At 44.4% G+C, this 16,711-nt stretch overlaps 1 protein-coding gene across 1 annotated transcript in view; it reads right to left on the bottom strand.

Moving 5' to 3' along the window:
• meis2b (Meis homeobox 2b) overlaps positions 1-14,451 on the bottom strand; it is a 20,003-nt gene extending 5,552 nt beyond the window's left edge. The window contains exons 1-8 of the mRNA XM_070849352.1: positions 14,440-14,451; positions 13,877-14,109; positions 13,233-13,374; positions 13,069-13,119; positions 12,822-12,872; positions 12,596-12,733; positions 9,011-9,125; positions 763-902 (exon numbers count right to left, since the gene is read on the bottom strand). Coding sequence (XP_070705453.1) covers positions 763-902; positions 9,011-9,125; positions 12,596-12,733; positions 12,822-12,872; positions 13,069-13,119; positions 13,233-13,374; positions 13,877-14,109; positions 14,440-14,451 — 882 coding nt within the window. The remainder of the gene's footprint in view (positions 1-762; positions 903-9,010; positions 9,126-12,595; positions 12,734-12,821; positions 12,873-13,068; positions 13,120-13,232; positions 13,375-13,876; positions 14,110-14,439) is intronic.
• Positions 14,452-16,711: the final 2,260 nt, after the last annotated feature.

Genomic DNA, 16,711 nt, shown 5'->3' with positions numbered 1-16,711 from the left:
TCCTGCTCCTTTCACACCCTCAACGACTGATGAATGCTTGATCGCTTGGGTGTTGCAATAGGCCTTTCAGACGCCAAAGTCCCCACGCACACTTTTCATAGACACATCCTGCCACGGCAAACACTTGTGCTTAACAAATTAGGCCTGAAAGGGGATGGGGAACAGAGAGGGGATAATTTAATTATCCTCTTTTTTTATCTAGAAAATCTAAAGGTGGGCTTTGGAAAGGAAGGGATTACTCCGAGTACAGGACCTGCATGGGCCTTTACAAACTAAACAGCTGAGGGTTATAACACGTTTAAAAGCTGGAGAGGTAGAAAAACAGAGGAGGCAGCGGTATCTTTTGGACCTTGGACATAATGTAAAGCTCTTGTCGTGTGGACTTGCTCACCCCCTCTTACAGAGCTTGTGAACCAAAGGATTCTGATGTTGATTTCTGTTACATACCCTGGCCTGGTATTTCAAAAAGGACGTTTAGATGTGAGAATGTTTTGGCTCTCTTCTCTTACAATAGAACAAAGATGTACTTAGTTTCACAATGCCTCCAACAAATCTAGCCTGGGCTCATTTCTGAGCAAAGAGGCTTCATTTCAGACAACTGTAGGAGGGGAGGGGCTGGAGCGAGACATTAATTTCTATCATTATGTGAAATCAATGTTACAGGGAAGAAGAAAAAGTGTGTTTGAAATCTATAAAAAGCCACAGCTGGATGTGGCTTGTATAGAAAAATAATTTAACAGGATCCAGAGCGAATTCCCTTACCGTAAGGTGCTGGAAGAGCCATGCTCTCATTATATTTGTGGCCACTTTGGGGAAGATGCCTCGTTTCTTCTGCCTCTTCTTGTCCTGATCATCCTCGTCTCCCGTGCCCGGTGACGCCAGGCTGTTGTCGAGGCCGTCTCCTGTGATCAGAGACAAGGCGAGTCATGTTACAAAAAAGCTTTAATTTGGCCGCGTCGCCCTCATCCTCCTCCTCCTCCACAAAAACGTGCCACGAAAGGGTAGACGTTCCTCCAAGATTCTTCCTCTCACCTCTGCTTGACTCCCTGGCCACTGGATAACGAAGAGTAGTTTGTAGTGTGGGTGCTCAATAAAACCACGAGCTATTAATTCAATCTGAGCCCTGCGTTTGACATGAGGTAATGAATGCGGGAGCTGTGCGCCTGACATGAAATAATGAACGTTCAAACTGCAGTCAGGCTTAGTTGTATGTACTCTTATTTATATGTGACCTCTGTTTGAAATAAGACTAATGATTTCTTTATAAGTCAAAGGAAGAAAAAACAAAAACAGAAATGTAGCCTGTGAAGTATGAACCCAATAACATCAGTATGAAGTGCAAAGCAAGGGGTTCATGTGGGGCACTGAGACAGAATGAGGTGGGTGTGGGTGGTTGAGTCGGTAGGGCGTGAAGCCATCACCCATGCGTTCCCATGTGTTCACTGACTGACTAACTAAAATAAGCCCTAGCCCCCCCCCCCCCCCCCCCCCCCCCCCCAACCCACCCCCTTCACTGACAATGTCTGTGTTGGATTGTCTGCATCGTAGCATCATGTCAGGCTCTGGATCCTGCCATTAGCAGTATCCCTGTTTGATTTCAGCGGGAAGCTGGCGTGGATCGAGGCAGGAGGCTTCCTTTAAGCTGAGATTTCCGCCCCTGCTAGCTAACTCACTCCATCTCGCAAACACAAGGGGCACTCTGCTCCCGCTCCCTCTCTGCCATTAATTGTGCATCAGCCGAGATGATTTACTTTTAACAGTGGTGGTTATTTTTCTTGCCCTCGGGGCAGAGAAGCCTTGAAAGCCTGCCTGCAGGGCATGTGAATAATGCATCTGAGAGACTCCTCCCCCGAGGCGGGACAGGAACCCTACTTTTCTTAAGATTTGCCCGGGCATGTCTTTTTGTTTTTAGAGATGCATCAATCAAACGTGCCGATATGAGCCATATTCATGCATAAATATTTAAGCCAATGAATATTGACATTAAAAAGGAAGTGTTCTAGGGTTGGGGGCCCTGGGGGTTGTGGGAGTTTTGACGGATGGTGTCCAGTTCTGAGGCACGGACAGGGTACAGGGTTCACACTGCCTCTGTCCTCTACTCTTTACTTTGTTTTGTCCTCCAGCTCTCCTACAGCCTTCGATACGTCTTTCTGGGCGAAGTTAGTTAACTGACCAACAACATGAGGGATGGACATTTAAGCTGCCGACACAACTACAGCAATGCAACTTAAAGAGTCAGCAACTCTTAGGACAACATATTTGTTTGAACATCATGAAAATCTACAACAAAATGGCTCCCGTTCATCTGCTATCAAGAAATCAGCTAAGATGAACCAACATCAAGCTGAGTGAATGAGGATCGTCACTCAGCATTAGATTTGTAGCAAAATTAATGACAGTGATTTAAAAGGTAGCAGGGGATGAGTTCAATCAATAGATTATTTTTTAAGAAAGACTTGATGTAACCGGTTGGGCTGCAGCGTGTCTGTCTCTTACAAGCCCCAGTGATAAGCAGCGGCCTAGCCATGACTGCAGTTTTATATCTGAGTGTACTTCTATTTTATTATCTTTATTATCTTACATATTTTATTATCTTTACATCATAAAGTTATAGTTTGTATGCTTCAACAAAGAAAGAAAGAAAGAACAAACAGGACTCACTCAGCCTAATTATATCCAAGGAAGGCCCGCAGTTGGCCCCCTCCACCCCCACCCTCGACACCCCATCCTGGTCCACCTCCTATCCTCTTCTCATCCCTCTTTCTTCTGCTCCAGAGAGGGGAAAGCCGCGGGGCAGATCCTCTGCTACACTAATCGCTTCTGACTGTTCCCCGGCAACTCGGCCAATCTAACCAGTGTGTGACGGTACAGTCTCAAAGTCGTACATCCATGCAATCCTCGCATGCCCCCCCCCTCACCCCTGCCCCATCTTCTCCACCCTGCCTGCCAGTGTCTGCACGCGTGACCCTGGAGGGGGTAGGTGAGTGTTGAGGGAAGGGTGGTGGGGGTTGGAGGGGTGGGCATTACCACAGGGATGGCTGGAGTATTGCCCCAGGGCTAAGAAGAGAAAAACACAGAAAAACAGCACCCTAAGATATGAAGAGAAGCCTTCCTCCCCCTTTCTCCTCCCCTCTACCTCTGCTGCTCTGCTCTACTCGACTCCGAGCCGCTCGTGTTGTTACACATTTAGAACTTTTAGACTATTTACGCCCGTCCAACTCAGCCTCATTCCTTTTATTCTTTTCTATTATGCGCTTTGTTGCATTCAAAATATCCAGAAGCCACAGAGATATTGTAAACACGGCAGAAATCTCCACCTTACTTTGCAATGTGCCTAAGTTTGTTTGTGACTGGGTTCAGCCAGCCTTTCCTCTGTACACCACCACTACACCAAAGACTGCACCTGCTCTGAGCCAGTGTCTCTTATTCAGTAGGAGAGTGGCTCACAAACAGTTATTTATTAATATCTGTACTGATTGATGTATTTATCTGTCTTTTATTGGTTTTTTTGGACACTGTACGTCTATGTACATACTGTATGCATGTAACTGTGGGTGTATATCATGTTCAGTATTATAGTGTGTTTACTACTATTTCTTGCTCCTCACTGGTGGGTTACAGAAATGTGGGAAGCAAAGTCATTTGTAATGTGAACTGCTGTGCATCATCCTGTGAATACATTCTCGCAAAAAACAAAGAAATACTCATACAGTAGAACATCTGCATTGCACCGAGTCGTTTGATTCATTATTTAGCCCTAAAGAGCACTTACTTTCTTAAAAAGTTACAAATCTGTGTGTTCATAATCTTAATTGGGCCTAATTCCAAATACTGGCAGTCACATGTATGCGACAAGAGTTGTCTGTTTTTGTTTATATTAAGAAAGTCAGACTGACAGCACTCCTCCTCCTCTTATTACTTATTACTAAGTCTCTTACTAGATCTCTTTTGCAGTGTATAGATTTGCAAATATTTCAGTTGCGTAAGCTTCCTTTTTAGTGCAAGGTTTTGTCATGATTTCGCTATTTTTAGAGACTCCTTGTACATGCCTGATATTCTTGACATTTGAAATATATTTCTTAAATTTAGTTTTAGTTTCTCTCTCATTTCCTCCTTCACAGTCTCTGCCCTCCGTATCTCCAGGGCTGTTAACGCTGGGCGAAGAAGTCGGTGGATGACGTGTATATAAGACAAAGTGCAGCACAGCTAGCAGAACTGATTGCAGCACTCCCAGCTGCATCAGTGATACAAAGCCAAAGCGGTCTGTCTAATGAGCTCAGCGGGACCCTGATCCATCACCAGTGACACCTCGTGGCTCCTCCCCTTATTAGACATGATACACAGCTCTACATGGAGGAGTGTGGAGAATCCTCTGTGTGGGAAGGTGAACATGACCATTAGAAGCAGTTGATGGGGGAGATGCAACTGTTTAAAGCTGTTTAAAGCCAAGCAGTCTGCATGCTAGCAGCAGCAAACGGCAGTGAAAGGTGCTGTTTGAACAGCTCTGACTGCAGTGCCCCAAAATCCACTTTAAAGCATTTTCAGAATCGTGTCAAAAAGACCGTTTTCATTTCATTACTCTGTGATGGTGAAGTATCTGTGTCTGACTCTTATTTGGGACAAGGTGCATAAATGACTAAATCATGTACATATAAGTAAAAGAGACAGACTGGGAGAACTTACACGGGATGACAGGGCGTGATATTGTCCTCTTTTGTGCTGACGGCCGACAAGCCGGCTGCGTTTTTATATAACAAAACATTTTTTACTTTGTTTTAAAGGCGACAGCTGCCCTACAACTGGCTACAAACTGAGAGACAGATAAAGCAACGTGAATACTGTGTTATTTCTTTTGTAGATGGATTTCTTTTGTAGAAAACTGTTTGCAGTCAGGTTACATGCCATCTTTTCAAATGTCATTTTGTGCTATGAGCTTCACAAATAAATTCAATTTACCCCCATTGTGCCGGGGTGGAAACAGGTCTCAGACCTAAAACTATCTGCATGCATGGATCCCTCAGTATGTGAGGAAATAGGATTTTTAGGATTCGGGTGTCCTTACCCTTTGAGAATAAAACATGCACAATTATTAGTGCATAAAATACAACATTTGCTTTCAGCTAAATCATTACTTGTTTTCTGTGAGAGTGAATACAACCGTGTGCACTTTCCTCGGGATCCTCCATTTATCTCTTTCACACACTTTTTTTCTGTCCCTTTTTCAAACATTTCTGAGATCCACAGTAAGACAAATGCTGAAGGGACATTAGCCTGCAGTCCTACTGAAGCTGTGATGTCATTGGCATGTCAGCACCTCCGCCTCGCCACATTCCTTCCTCCTGACTCCAGGCTCTGGATGTGACAAAAAGATGCAACACATCCTGTTCCTCACATTCCATTTCTCAGCACGTGTGCAGGATCTTCTTGAGTCCCTCCAACTGCCTTTTGTTTTATTTGGGTCTTTGTGATGGGCATTTCAAGTCTCCTCCTTGCCCTCCCCCAGACCTCTTCCAAACATTCCTAGGAGAGCTCAGCCCCTGTAGCTGTGGTCAACAGCAGCCACCCTGGGGGTTGAGCTATCAAAGACAGTCCTCTCTGCATATCACACAGCTTACAAGGCAACAACCAAACTCTGGGAGTTTACAGAGAAGCTGGCAGCCATGAGCCAAACCACCAGCCGCAGTGGATGGATCATCTTGCTGTGGTTAGCCAGGACTGGAGGCCACATAGCCACCGCTTGAGTATTCCCAAATGATGGTGGATTTTAAAAGGTTTCATCCGACCATGGAGACATGACTACTGACATCCCACTGCAGTGAAGACAGCACAATCACTTCCACTCCTCTGTATGAAAAAGGAATATTTTGATCCTCTTTGTCATTTGTTATTTTGAAACACTTGGACTTTAGTTTGATATATGTTTGAGCTAAATTTCTGTTGTTGCACTCATTCACAATGTTACAGTCTTTTGAATCACACCATGCTCAGCAGAATAACTGTGTTGCCTCAATAGCATCAGTTTGGCATTAACAGTCCCTTGAAGCTTCGGGAACATTCATGACAACATTTTCCCAAACAGTTGCTGCTACAGCGTACGGTTATGTTTCGCCAGCTCTAAGCACTCGGTTCAGTTCAGGAACAGACTGGGGTCTTGCTGGCTTGATATTAAGTGATTTTGCAAAACCCCCGATTCCATTCAGTATCAACTTTTCTATAATGATTAATTTCCACACTATCTGCACATGGCAAATATGGTGGTTACGGTTAGGGACAGGTTGCGGTTCTGAATGAACAAGATCTGGTCTTCGATGTGAAGGTTGGATGCACTACACATCCATCCACCACCTTCACTTTCCAGTTCACCACATAACGGGCCCATCACCTCCATCACTGGCTCTGAACGTTGGCTGTGGCTGTCAGTTTTGCACTGCTAAGCATAAGTCCTCTAGAAAACGTCGTTGCTGACTTGAAGCATGAGATGGAATCACCATCTTTCCCTAACTGTAACCAAGTGGTTTAGTAGCCTAAACATGAAAACAGGTTACAGGACGTAAACCGTGCTCTCCAATGTCAAAGTCTTAACGTCTGTATGCCCAAGCATCCTCCCTGACCTCCTTGACTTGTGTGCTATAAGAACATCACATTTCCTGGCCTGGAAACAAAGCATTGCCAGTGAGCATAACCTAGGTAGCAAATACTACATGCTTTCTGCAAAACAGATTAGTGGGGTTGCGGCCGACTACTGTTGTAGCGCCAAGCATCACCTCATATTGACTAAATGTTCTCTCTGCTCGATTTTGAACCTTTGCTGATGTTAAGACAAAAAATCAGAGTCAGAGCATCTGAGAAGAGAAGGGACACAACTCAGCAGGCTAGTGTTAAAAGCGAATGCTCAGTCCATCGATCCATTCATTAGCCTACAATCACTGATGGAACATAGCTGCATATGAACATAATCTGAAAGAGAGTTGAGATTTTAAGATGAAAAAAGGTGGCATGAAAACTGTGAGTGACCTTTCCCCATAATGAACTCAAACACGTGATGATATCTGTATGACAACATTATTACAGCTCTACTGAGGCCATTTACCTGCTCCAAATGAGATTAGCATTAAATGCCTATGTGTCCTTTCTATCCTTTCAGGTTGTGTGTTTCATTCTTCCCTGGCATGAGAATAGGCTGGAAACAAGGCAGAGAGGCCCGGGGAGAAGCAGCAGGTAGCATGCAGCAATTCCTGCAGCAGCAACCACAGCTCTGATCATTCTGCTCTCTTCTTTTCCTTTGTTCCTCATACATAAAGTGCCCTGTCCTTACATCCCAACAGGGGGTATTTTGCACCCCCATCCTCTATGCATTCTCTCTCAGGTCAAAAGGGCATGGACTTTGGGTTTTCCCCCCACTGTTGTCTAAAAAAAAAAAAAAAGCCTAAAGGAAAGAATGTATTCACACAGTGGCCTTTCTCAGCCCGCCTAAACATACAACTGTTAAGATTAACAATTAACATTTACCGAAACAAAATCTGTCACACTCTCAGTGTCACTCAGGTGAAGCTGGGCAGCTGATTTTCAAAAGCACTGGGTGTAAAATCAAAGGAAGAGTCTTGATCTGTTTCTGATTGTCTTTTAATCCTCTGAGTTTCTCTTGTCTTGCAAAGCATCCTCCCATTGTTCTCGTCAATGCTATGCTCCTTGATGCCTGATGGGCAGAGGGTGGAAAGTTGCTTTAAAGTCCATTCTATTTTTACTGCGCCCAAAGGGGAGAAAAACAAAAACAAGCCATAAAACCCTTATAGCCTCCAATTAGCACATCAGAAATCACATTAAGTGCAGGAACACCAGGGCGACGCAAGAAGGAGCAGGGCTGGATGGCATCAGAGGAGAGAGCGGCAGACAATCACAGCAGACGACCAGAGCAAACTCAGAGGGTCTGTTCATCAGCGCTAACTGAGCTGAAATTGAGAGCCCGCACTGAGTTTAAAAATAAGACAGCCATAATTACGTGGGACAATCAACACTGATTGTGCTTTTGGTGGGTTTTTTGTGTGTGAAGTCAAAATTTCGATCTCTTACATCTATCAAAACTCCTCTGTGTAATTTTAAAATGCAGAGCCATCCGTGTGCAAACAAGCACCACTATTTCTGATCATTTGTCATTTAAAAGCAAGACTTTAAAGCATACAAACATTGTATATCATATATATTTCTTACGGTCAACAAATCCCAAAAAAGATCCAAACCAACAGTGTATTAGTCTGTAGCCAGGGTTTTAGATATACTGGCTCATAACCAGCGAGACTGTCTGCAGATACACATCACTGTCACAAATGTCTAAATTGTGCCGTGAATGCTGTGAATAAATCCTTGTGGGGAAGTACTGAATCCTTTATCTATTTATGACTTTGTTTGGGAAAAAGTGATTTAATTTACATATGCTGAATCTGAAATAGTTGAAATCATCCACTTTGGAATGGACCATGTGCAATTTTTAAAAATACAGAAAGCCCCCGGTTGCAAAATCTCCAGAAAAAAAAAAAGAATGCGACTTCACTCTCCTGAAAAGCAGCTATAGTCCGTCTCTCAGTACTTTCTGATTTCCCCGCTATATCTGTAGCACACAGCCCAAACCCACTAGTTCATGCTGTAAATCTTTAAAAATGACTCACAAACATTAATTAGAATTTTTTTAAAAATCACCCAGCAATTCGCTGACGCAGCTGAACACTGTAGTCTTTTAACAAATGTTACCAACATTTGTTGGGAATGATTTTCAACAGCACATTAGAGTTACAGGTAGGGTCAGTACCCACAAGAGCAGTTGTCACTAAACTCAGATTATCTGTTTTTATCAATGCAATTAAGATTCAGTGATTAGATGAAGTAAGTGAATGAACTTTGTTGAAAAGATTCCCCCGAGTCACTGGGCAGCAGTGGCCATGCCTCACAGAGGGGTCACAGGAAAGTCAGAGCTTTGATGTAAAGGAGGACACAGGAGACCTCTGGGCGCTCTTACCGAGTTCGCTGGTGTTGTCTCCACTCTGAGAGACGTGTCCCCCGCTGGACGGTCCTGGGGTGCCCACTGAGGGCGTGGAGTGGGCGTCATCCATGTCTCTCCAGGACGCTGGGTTCTAAGAGGTCAGGGAGAGGTCCGCACACCAGGAGACAGGAGATAAGGAAACAGAGGAAAAGAAGAGAGGAGAGGGGTAAAAATAGATGAGGAGGGTCCAGTAGGTCCAGTGTGAGGTCCATTGTACAGTTTCCCAAAGACACAAAGACAGCTGCATGGCATGACTACAAAGTGAGGCTGCAACCAGGCTGTCAAAACTGTGAGACAAGAGCAACATTACCATTCTGTCCGAGAGAGAGGTTTAAATACGGATGCAGAGAGAGCAGGAGCAAGAGTTCAGAGAACAGTTTAGTGAGCCTGCAGCATGTGGACTCCGCAGCGTCCCGGCTGTCTCTGTGACCAGTGCCGGGGAAAAAGCCTGTATTTATGGGGCTGACTGGCCTGGCCACTCAGACGGCCATAAGCCCAAACCAAACAGCAGAACTCCCTCTTCAGCCTCTCTGCGTCAGCTGTTTGCCTGATGGTGATCAGATGAGGAGCTCGGCAGATGACAACAAGAAGCGCAGGGACAATGGCGCAGTGTGAGTGAGGCCTCTCAACGATGGCCCCTCTTTTCTTATTCAGCCACACAATAATTACAACTCCTCAGTACATACAGCCACTCAAAGAGGCGCCATGTGTTTTCATGTTTATCAAGCTAATGAAGGCCTTATTTCGTAACACCCCATCTGTTAAAACCCAATTAACGGGACTGGAGGGCGGTGTACAGACAGGACCTGTGTGTGTATGAGCTTCATGGATGAAGAGAATTCTACCAAGCAGTTACACTCATGTTTACCTCACACAGTAGCTCCCTGCCTCACACTATTATCGAGATGACTCACTGTTAAATTCCTGCACCACGCTGACCAGCAAACATGAGGAAAAGATAGCTATCAAAATGTATACAGGTTTCATTTTATTCTCAAACATGATAAATACTGTGAATGTTTGTTCAGCACAATCAGGTCAGCCCGGCTGTTATTACACCATTATTAATCCGCCCGTTGTGCTCTACTAACAAAGAAATCAATTTCCAACCGCCTCATGACTGGCCACGTGGTTTGAGGTCGGGTTAACATCTATATCAGGGAGGGGCTGAAGGCGAGCAGAGTGGTTCAGTGTTGGCCAACAGTAGCACTGTTCGGTCCGGGGTTTAGGAGAAGTGACTGTAAGTGATGTAGGAGTCGTGACTCTTCGACCCCGTGTGTTTAGATCAGACCAGACTGTCAGAACATGGAAGCAAATTCTACAAAGTGTCTTTGGGTTAGGCTTAAAGAGACGCGTCCGTGCAGCTGTGAGTTTAAAGGTATATGGTAACGTCCTGTTATACTCAGACCATCTCTCCCCTCCACGCTCAACCTTCTACTCATGAACAATGCATACAACACACAGTGAAGGCTGATTTTACTGAACCAGCGTGAGTGCTGCAGCTGTCATCATGTGACTTTTAAGAATAATTTAAGATTTAAGTTGTTTATTTTATTGTGTTTCAAAATGGAATTAACCAAATATCAGAATACAGGAATAAAATTAGTACTGTGAGGTTTTTTTTAATGATACCAGTACAGGCGGATACGTCTGTTTGTTCACAGTTCCCTTTGATTTGGGAATTTTCTAAAAAGGAGTTTTTCTAGAAGTGAGCATGCAGATCGCTGCACAGGCTTGACAAAAATTACACTTTGATAATTCTTGACCTTGGAATAAAATTGGAATCAGATTTTCGCTCACTTTGAGAAGATAGCAAACATCTGAATTTGGATTTATGGTCAGTGGAGGCTCATGGGGATCAGTGCAGACACACACACCCTGGCGGTTAGCATGTGAGCACGTTACACAGCTGTGCATTTTTACCCAGAAGACAGCAGCACAGCATCCATTATGCAGCAGCCGTTAGGAGGAAGGCATTACAGCAGGAGAGAGTCCTGTCACATCAACTGGTGGCCTCTCTCTCACACACACACACACACACACACACACACAGGTAAACTGTGTTTTGTCACTTGATATACATACATATTTATATACACTGTTGCCCATAAAGTCTGAATAATTGTTCAATACCCCCAATGTTGTTAAAGCCTGAATCCACAGTCTGCAAAGGTTCACTGTGGTTTAAGTTTCACTGTGATCTGTTTGGAAGAGTTTGATCAATAAAGAAGATATAAACTTTATTTATCAAGAATAAATCACATTGTCACAATTATTTTATGAGAAGAGGTAAAAAACATTTTATTCCAACTTTATGGGCAACAGTGTAGAAAGTACTGATGTTTTCACTGAAGCTGCAGTTCGCAAATATTTTATAGGATAATTAAAATTAATAATAATATAATAATAATAATTAATCATTTCCAGCCAAAATTGTAAAGAATTTCTTTTTACGTGGCCGACAACTTTCTCAGCCTTCTCTTATTTTGCCATGCACATCTGGATGAGACACGTTTTTCTATTTTTTTCTTCTTTATTCATATGAAAAAATCTACCTGTCACTTTTAGAAATCTTCCTTGACACCACCCGTAACAACCACAAGCTCTTACATGTTGAGAAGTTAGGTGGACGCCACTGAAGCATATGACTGGATTAGGATGTAACCGTACGGCTGCTGAGGGTGAAACTTCTGCTGCTGCACTGCACCTCACCTCAACATCTGAATTTTGTAAAAGAACACAGGTGCCAAAAATAGGAAGAGGCCGTGTTAAGCACACGGCAGGGGGGCCGTCTGACAAAGACCCCCTCCACTGTGGCTATAATAATCCTATTGGCTGAGAAGCACTAGGCTGAGAGGGACTGAAGCCCAACAGCAAACACAACAGTGGCAGCTGCACTTTATTCTGTGAGGACCATCATCATCATCATCATCATCATCATCATCATAGCTACCTGCTCTCCTGTGTGAATCAGTGGATAAATAAAATCATCCAAACTTATTTAGGGGGAAAATGTGACCTGAACAACAAATCTGGAGGCTTTTGTGTGAATTTTCTCAAAAATAAGCAGAAATCTCCCTCTGAGGTTTCACAGCACCGTCAGCATAACTGACAGGCCATCAGACAGCAGACAGGAGCCCCCCCCACCCCCCACCCGGCCTCGTTACCGCTGCCACAAAACTCCCCAAACCAGCATCCCAATTTTATGGGATGTGTGATCATTTCTTTTAAACGGCTGCAGGAATTCAGCTGTAATGTTCTGTGTGCACTGTCCTAAAATAAAGACAGGCATTTCTATAAGAGGCCTGGAGAGGTGAGACTCTCCTGTGGGTCGTGTTAAATGCTCCGATCAGAGCAAAAAAAACCAAAAAACAGAATAATCATTTCTGTAAAAAAAAAAAAAAACTTTTTCCTTCTTATCCACATTTTACAACCATCTATCACGTGACCCCTGACGCACCTCTAGTGCCAACCTTTCCACAACAACTGGAATTCAAAAACGTGCAGCTCAGAGAAAAGCACCGCAGCTGCTTCGGGCCTTCGTTCACTCACATGATCCGCGAGGTTGGTGGAGGATCCGGAGAGGTCGTCGAAGTCCGACTTGCAGACGTCTCGGTCCTCGATGACCAGGTCGATGGGCATTTTGCCTTTGAGGCAGCTGATGTAGCGGTGGCAGAAGTTGTCACAGAGCTCGTGAACCTGCGAAGACCAGGCGCTCATTTAGATTCTCAGAGTTTCATTCGATAAAAGCAGTGAAAGAGATGAGAACAGAACAGATCACATGTACCTTCTCCAGCTCCAGGAGGTGAAACCGCAACACTTGAATCGCTTGAATCATCTAAAAAATAAAAAAAAATAAAAATAACCACAGGTGTGTATTAAAATGGTGACAGGACATAAGAACAGTAAACATAATAATGATAATTATAGTAAAAATAATAATGACTGGGAGAAATTACCAACGTGATAGAAAGAGGATGTTTGCTTTAATAGTGTGAAAACAGAAATCAGGGACGGGGGGGGGGGGGGCTCACCAGGTTATCCAGCTCTGGGTTGGAGGAAAATAAAGGTTTCTCTGCGCGGATCTACGGAGAGAAGCAGCATGATGTTCAGCTTCAGAATGACAGCAGAATGACTGCATGACGGCCCTGGTTCCGTGCAGTGCGCACCTGTGTGTGTGTGTGTGTGCGCCCCTTACCTGCTTCGCAAACACGGCGATGTCTTCGTTGAAGGAGTCGGAGGAGCACACGTCTCCCCCCGCCACCCCGGGCTCTCTGGGCGTGCAGGTCGCCAGCTCGCACTTCTCGAACACCAGAGCCAGCAGCGGGAATAAAGGGTGTCTGTAACACAGAGACACAGGCCCGTTGGACTGCGTGCTCACTGCTGGGCCCGTGCATGCACAGGAACTACTACCCACAGCACCGAGGCAGCGCCAGGGAACGTTTGCTATAGAACAGGAGAGATTTATCCCTCCTTAACGCGGTGATTACATTCCCACTGCAAACTACAGTGAAGCAGCTCTCGATGCTGCTGCAGTGGGAGCTGCTTCATTTCATCCACAAAAAAAAAAGATTATTATACGGAATTTATGTGAAACGTCATTCTGGATTTCTGGAGCTTTAATGTCAACTAAAAAAAAAGACCTTTCATTTATAAAGGTTTCATGGGCTCATGATATAAATCAGCACTTTATAATTAACTAATAATAATTATTATTATGCACATATAATAATAACAACTATTACAATTATTATAATAATTATAATAATAATTATTATTATTATTGTTGTTGTGATTATTATTATGGGTGACTATTCATAATTATTCTAATTAAATCCACACCCGTAGATCTGGTCCTTGTCCCTCTTCAGGGCGTCGTTGACTGCGCTGCCCATGCTGCTGGGCATGATGTTGTGCGGCGCGTGGGCTCCGTAATGCTGAGTCGGATGCGGGGGTGGCCCGTGGTTCAGATGGTGGACCTGGGGCAGGGGCCGGGGGGCGTGCGGGTCTCCGTACATGGAGGTGGGGACTCCGACTCCATCCATCGCGCCTCCGTAATGAGCCAGCTCATCGTACTGGGCGAAAGTTAAAGATGTCATTAGCACACAATGTGACGGGAGGGCAGAAGGAGAAAAACAGTGTCTTCCCCCATTAGAATTAGTACCAGGAAACTTGGGACACATGCAGTATTGTGGGGGTGCTGTGGCCAATACGAAGACATGACAATTTGGTGTCCTGCAATAAAGGGACAGTTAGAAATGTTGATCTATAGAACATTTAGAATCACTCGCAGAATTCGCTGTTTTGCCCCCATAATATGTTTCATGCAGTTCTTCACCTCAACCAGACTTCGTTTAAAAGATGTAAAGTCAGAGTGAAAAGAATCTGTCAATAATGAGACGTACCCTTTGCGCCATGTCCGCGCGCAATGTCCACACGTGCAAAGAGAAGTTTGGTCTTGATCAGCAGTTTAAAGCAATGATTTTTAAATCCAAGAGGGAATTAGAATCCTGGTCTCTTCTTTGGCATGGAGCAAGTCAATAATGATTGAAATCAGTGCAAAGTGATCAAAACCAGCATCTGTCCTCAGGTTACCACGGCGGTGCCAACTGGAAAGTGGCCAACTGGTTCCCCGTGGTTCTCCAGCGAGTGACAAAGTGATCACAGTGTTTGATGTTAGTTCCGAGATGTCCCTTTAACAGGAGTGCCTGTCGGCCCGCGGCTCAGTCCTCTGCTCTCACTGGGTCCTCGTGTCCATGTCCCTGCGCGCCCACACGCTCACTGTCCGCAGGTCAGCCGGGGAGCCGCTTATAGCAGCGCTCCGTGATGTGCAGGACACGCTGATGACGGAAGGTGGAGGAGCAGGGAGGGTGCAGCCAGAGCCTGCCTACTGACTGACAAGGTACTGGGGCTTTAAACGTTGTCTTCCGGTCATTACTTTCAAAATAAACCGTAGATTAAACAGGATGATGCAGTGTCACATTTAGATGGAGACCCTGTTATATCAACAGAGTTATTCCTTTTAATCAGCGTTTGGAATAACAAGTCAGTGCTGGGTATCAGTGCAGTCACAGTCACTTTTACAGAGAGGGTTTCATTACAAGCATTTTCAACACAGAGAAACCAAGCTGGTAAATACGAAGTTAAATAGAACTATTGTCTATTTACTGCACTCTGCTGAGCTTTGGCTGAAGGTTCATAGAACAGCTAAATACGTAAAGTTCCATTCATACTTTTTATTTTTTTATGACGCAGAATGATTCAAAATGTGCAGTAAGATGTATAATATCATTACTGCAGAACAGATTCATTGATGACTATCTCAGCACTCTCTCCCCACAGCCTCGTCTTGAGCTTTGAACCACTGACCATTGGCATTAACGGCAGTTGTCTTATTGATTCCACTGCAGAGGGAGGCACATGCCAATACTACCATGTGCTTTCAATTACTTCAAACACCAGGGACATGGAGAGTAATCGTGACCATTTCTGCTTTCCATAGCGTGACACCCAAACTTCACTCTCCAGAAATGAACTGAAAGCATTGCCTGTGTAGAAGAAAAACCAAAAACACAAAATCAGAACTCTAAAACAAAGGCATGCCTTGAAAAGTGGGTCAATGCAAAGTAGAATATAGTGAATATAAAGGTGTGAGCAGAGTGTACAAGAAGCAAGAACATGTAAACATGGATGATACTAAACAGGAAACAGCTTTTCAATTGTTTTAAGGAAGTCATTATTGATGAATGAAGTGAGCCACACATCATTTTTTACATGGTTAGAATAGAGTCTCCATCATGTCAGACTGGGTTCAGTCGTGGTGCTTTTATTTTGAAGACTACATTGACCATGTGAATAAAGGCTTGTAACTAAAACCTATTTGTATACAGTAGTGAGACTACTGTCACTGATAACAATGATAGGGAGCTCAGAGGTCATGGTGCCCACTGCTATCGCTGAGCATTATCATTTCTGAATTGGAACGATGTTGGAATGCTGTCAGTGGGCCACAGCTCAGCGTTTAACAGTCATCCCCTCCGCACTGCTCATTAAGCTTGAAGACCAGGACTCATCTCCGCTCTGTGCTGTCCTGGTAGGCAGGTTGTGCACGTGATCATCTACAACACAGGAGCCCCCCAAAGATGTGTCCTGAGCCCCCTGCTGTACTCCCTTTACGCACATGACCATGTGGCCACGTCACTCACCTCTCTGTGAATAGCAGCCAGATTAAGGAGCTGGTAGTGAACCCTCAGGATCAGTGTCTCTACCACCTCAGACACCTGAGGGACTTCAGGCTGCCCCTTAAGGTGCTAAGGGTTTTCTGTACCTGCACCGTGGAAGGCAGCCTGGTCGGCAACATGACCAACACGGACCATGTGGCCCTGCAGAGGATGGTGCTGTCAGGTGGACGCACCATCAGATGTCAGCTGTCTGATGGTGTAGTGTGGTAGTCTCCACCAGACATTTACAGCAGGAGGTGCTGAGAGGATCATCAAACACTCCTCTCTCTCAGCCTTACTGCTCCCTGGATGCCAAAACAGGACAGACATTCCTGTCTTGTCTAATAAAAAAAGAAAAATAACAAGTAAAAATATTTTATTTAATATTCATTTACTTTCTTTTATTATTCTTTGATTTGTTGTGGAGCTATGCACTTTATGTGACTGTGTCCATGAA

The sequence above is a fragment of the Pempheris klunzingeri genome, chromosome 18 (assembly GCF_042242105.1).
Source record: "Pempheris klunzingeri isolate RE-2024b chromosome 18, fPemKlu1.hap1, whole genome shotgun sequence".
Lineage (NCBI taxonomy): Eukaryota > Metazoa > Chordata > Actinopteri > Acropomatiformes > Pempheridae > Pempheris > Pempheris klunzingeri.
The sequence above is the reverse complement of the archived record's forward strand: the minus strand, read 5'-3'. Positions and strand labels throughout refer to the sequence as shown.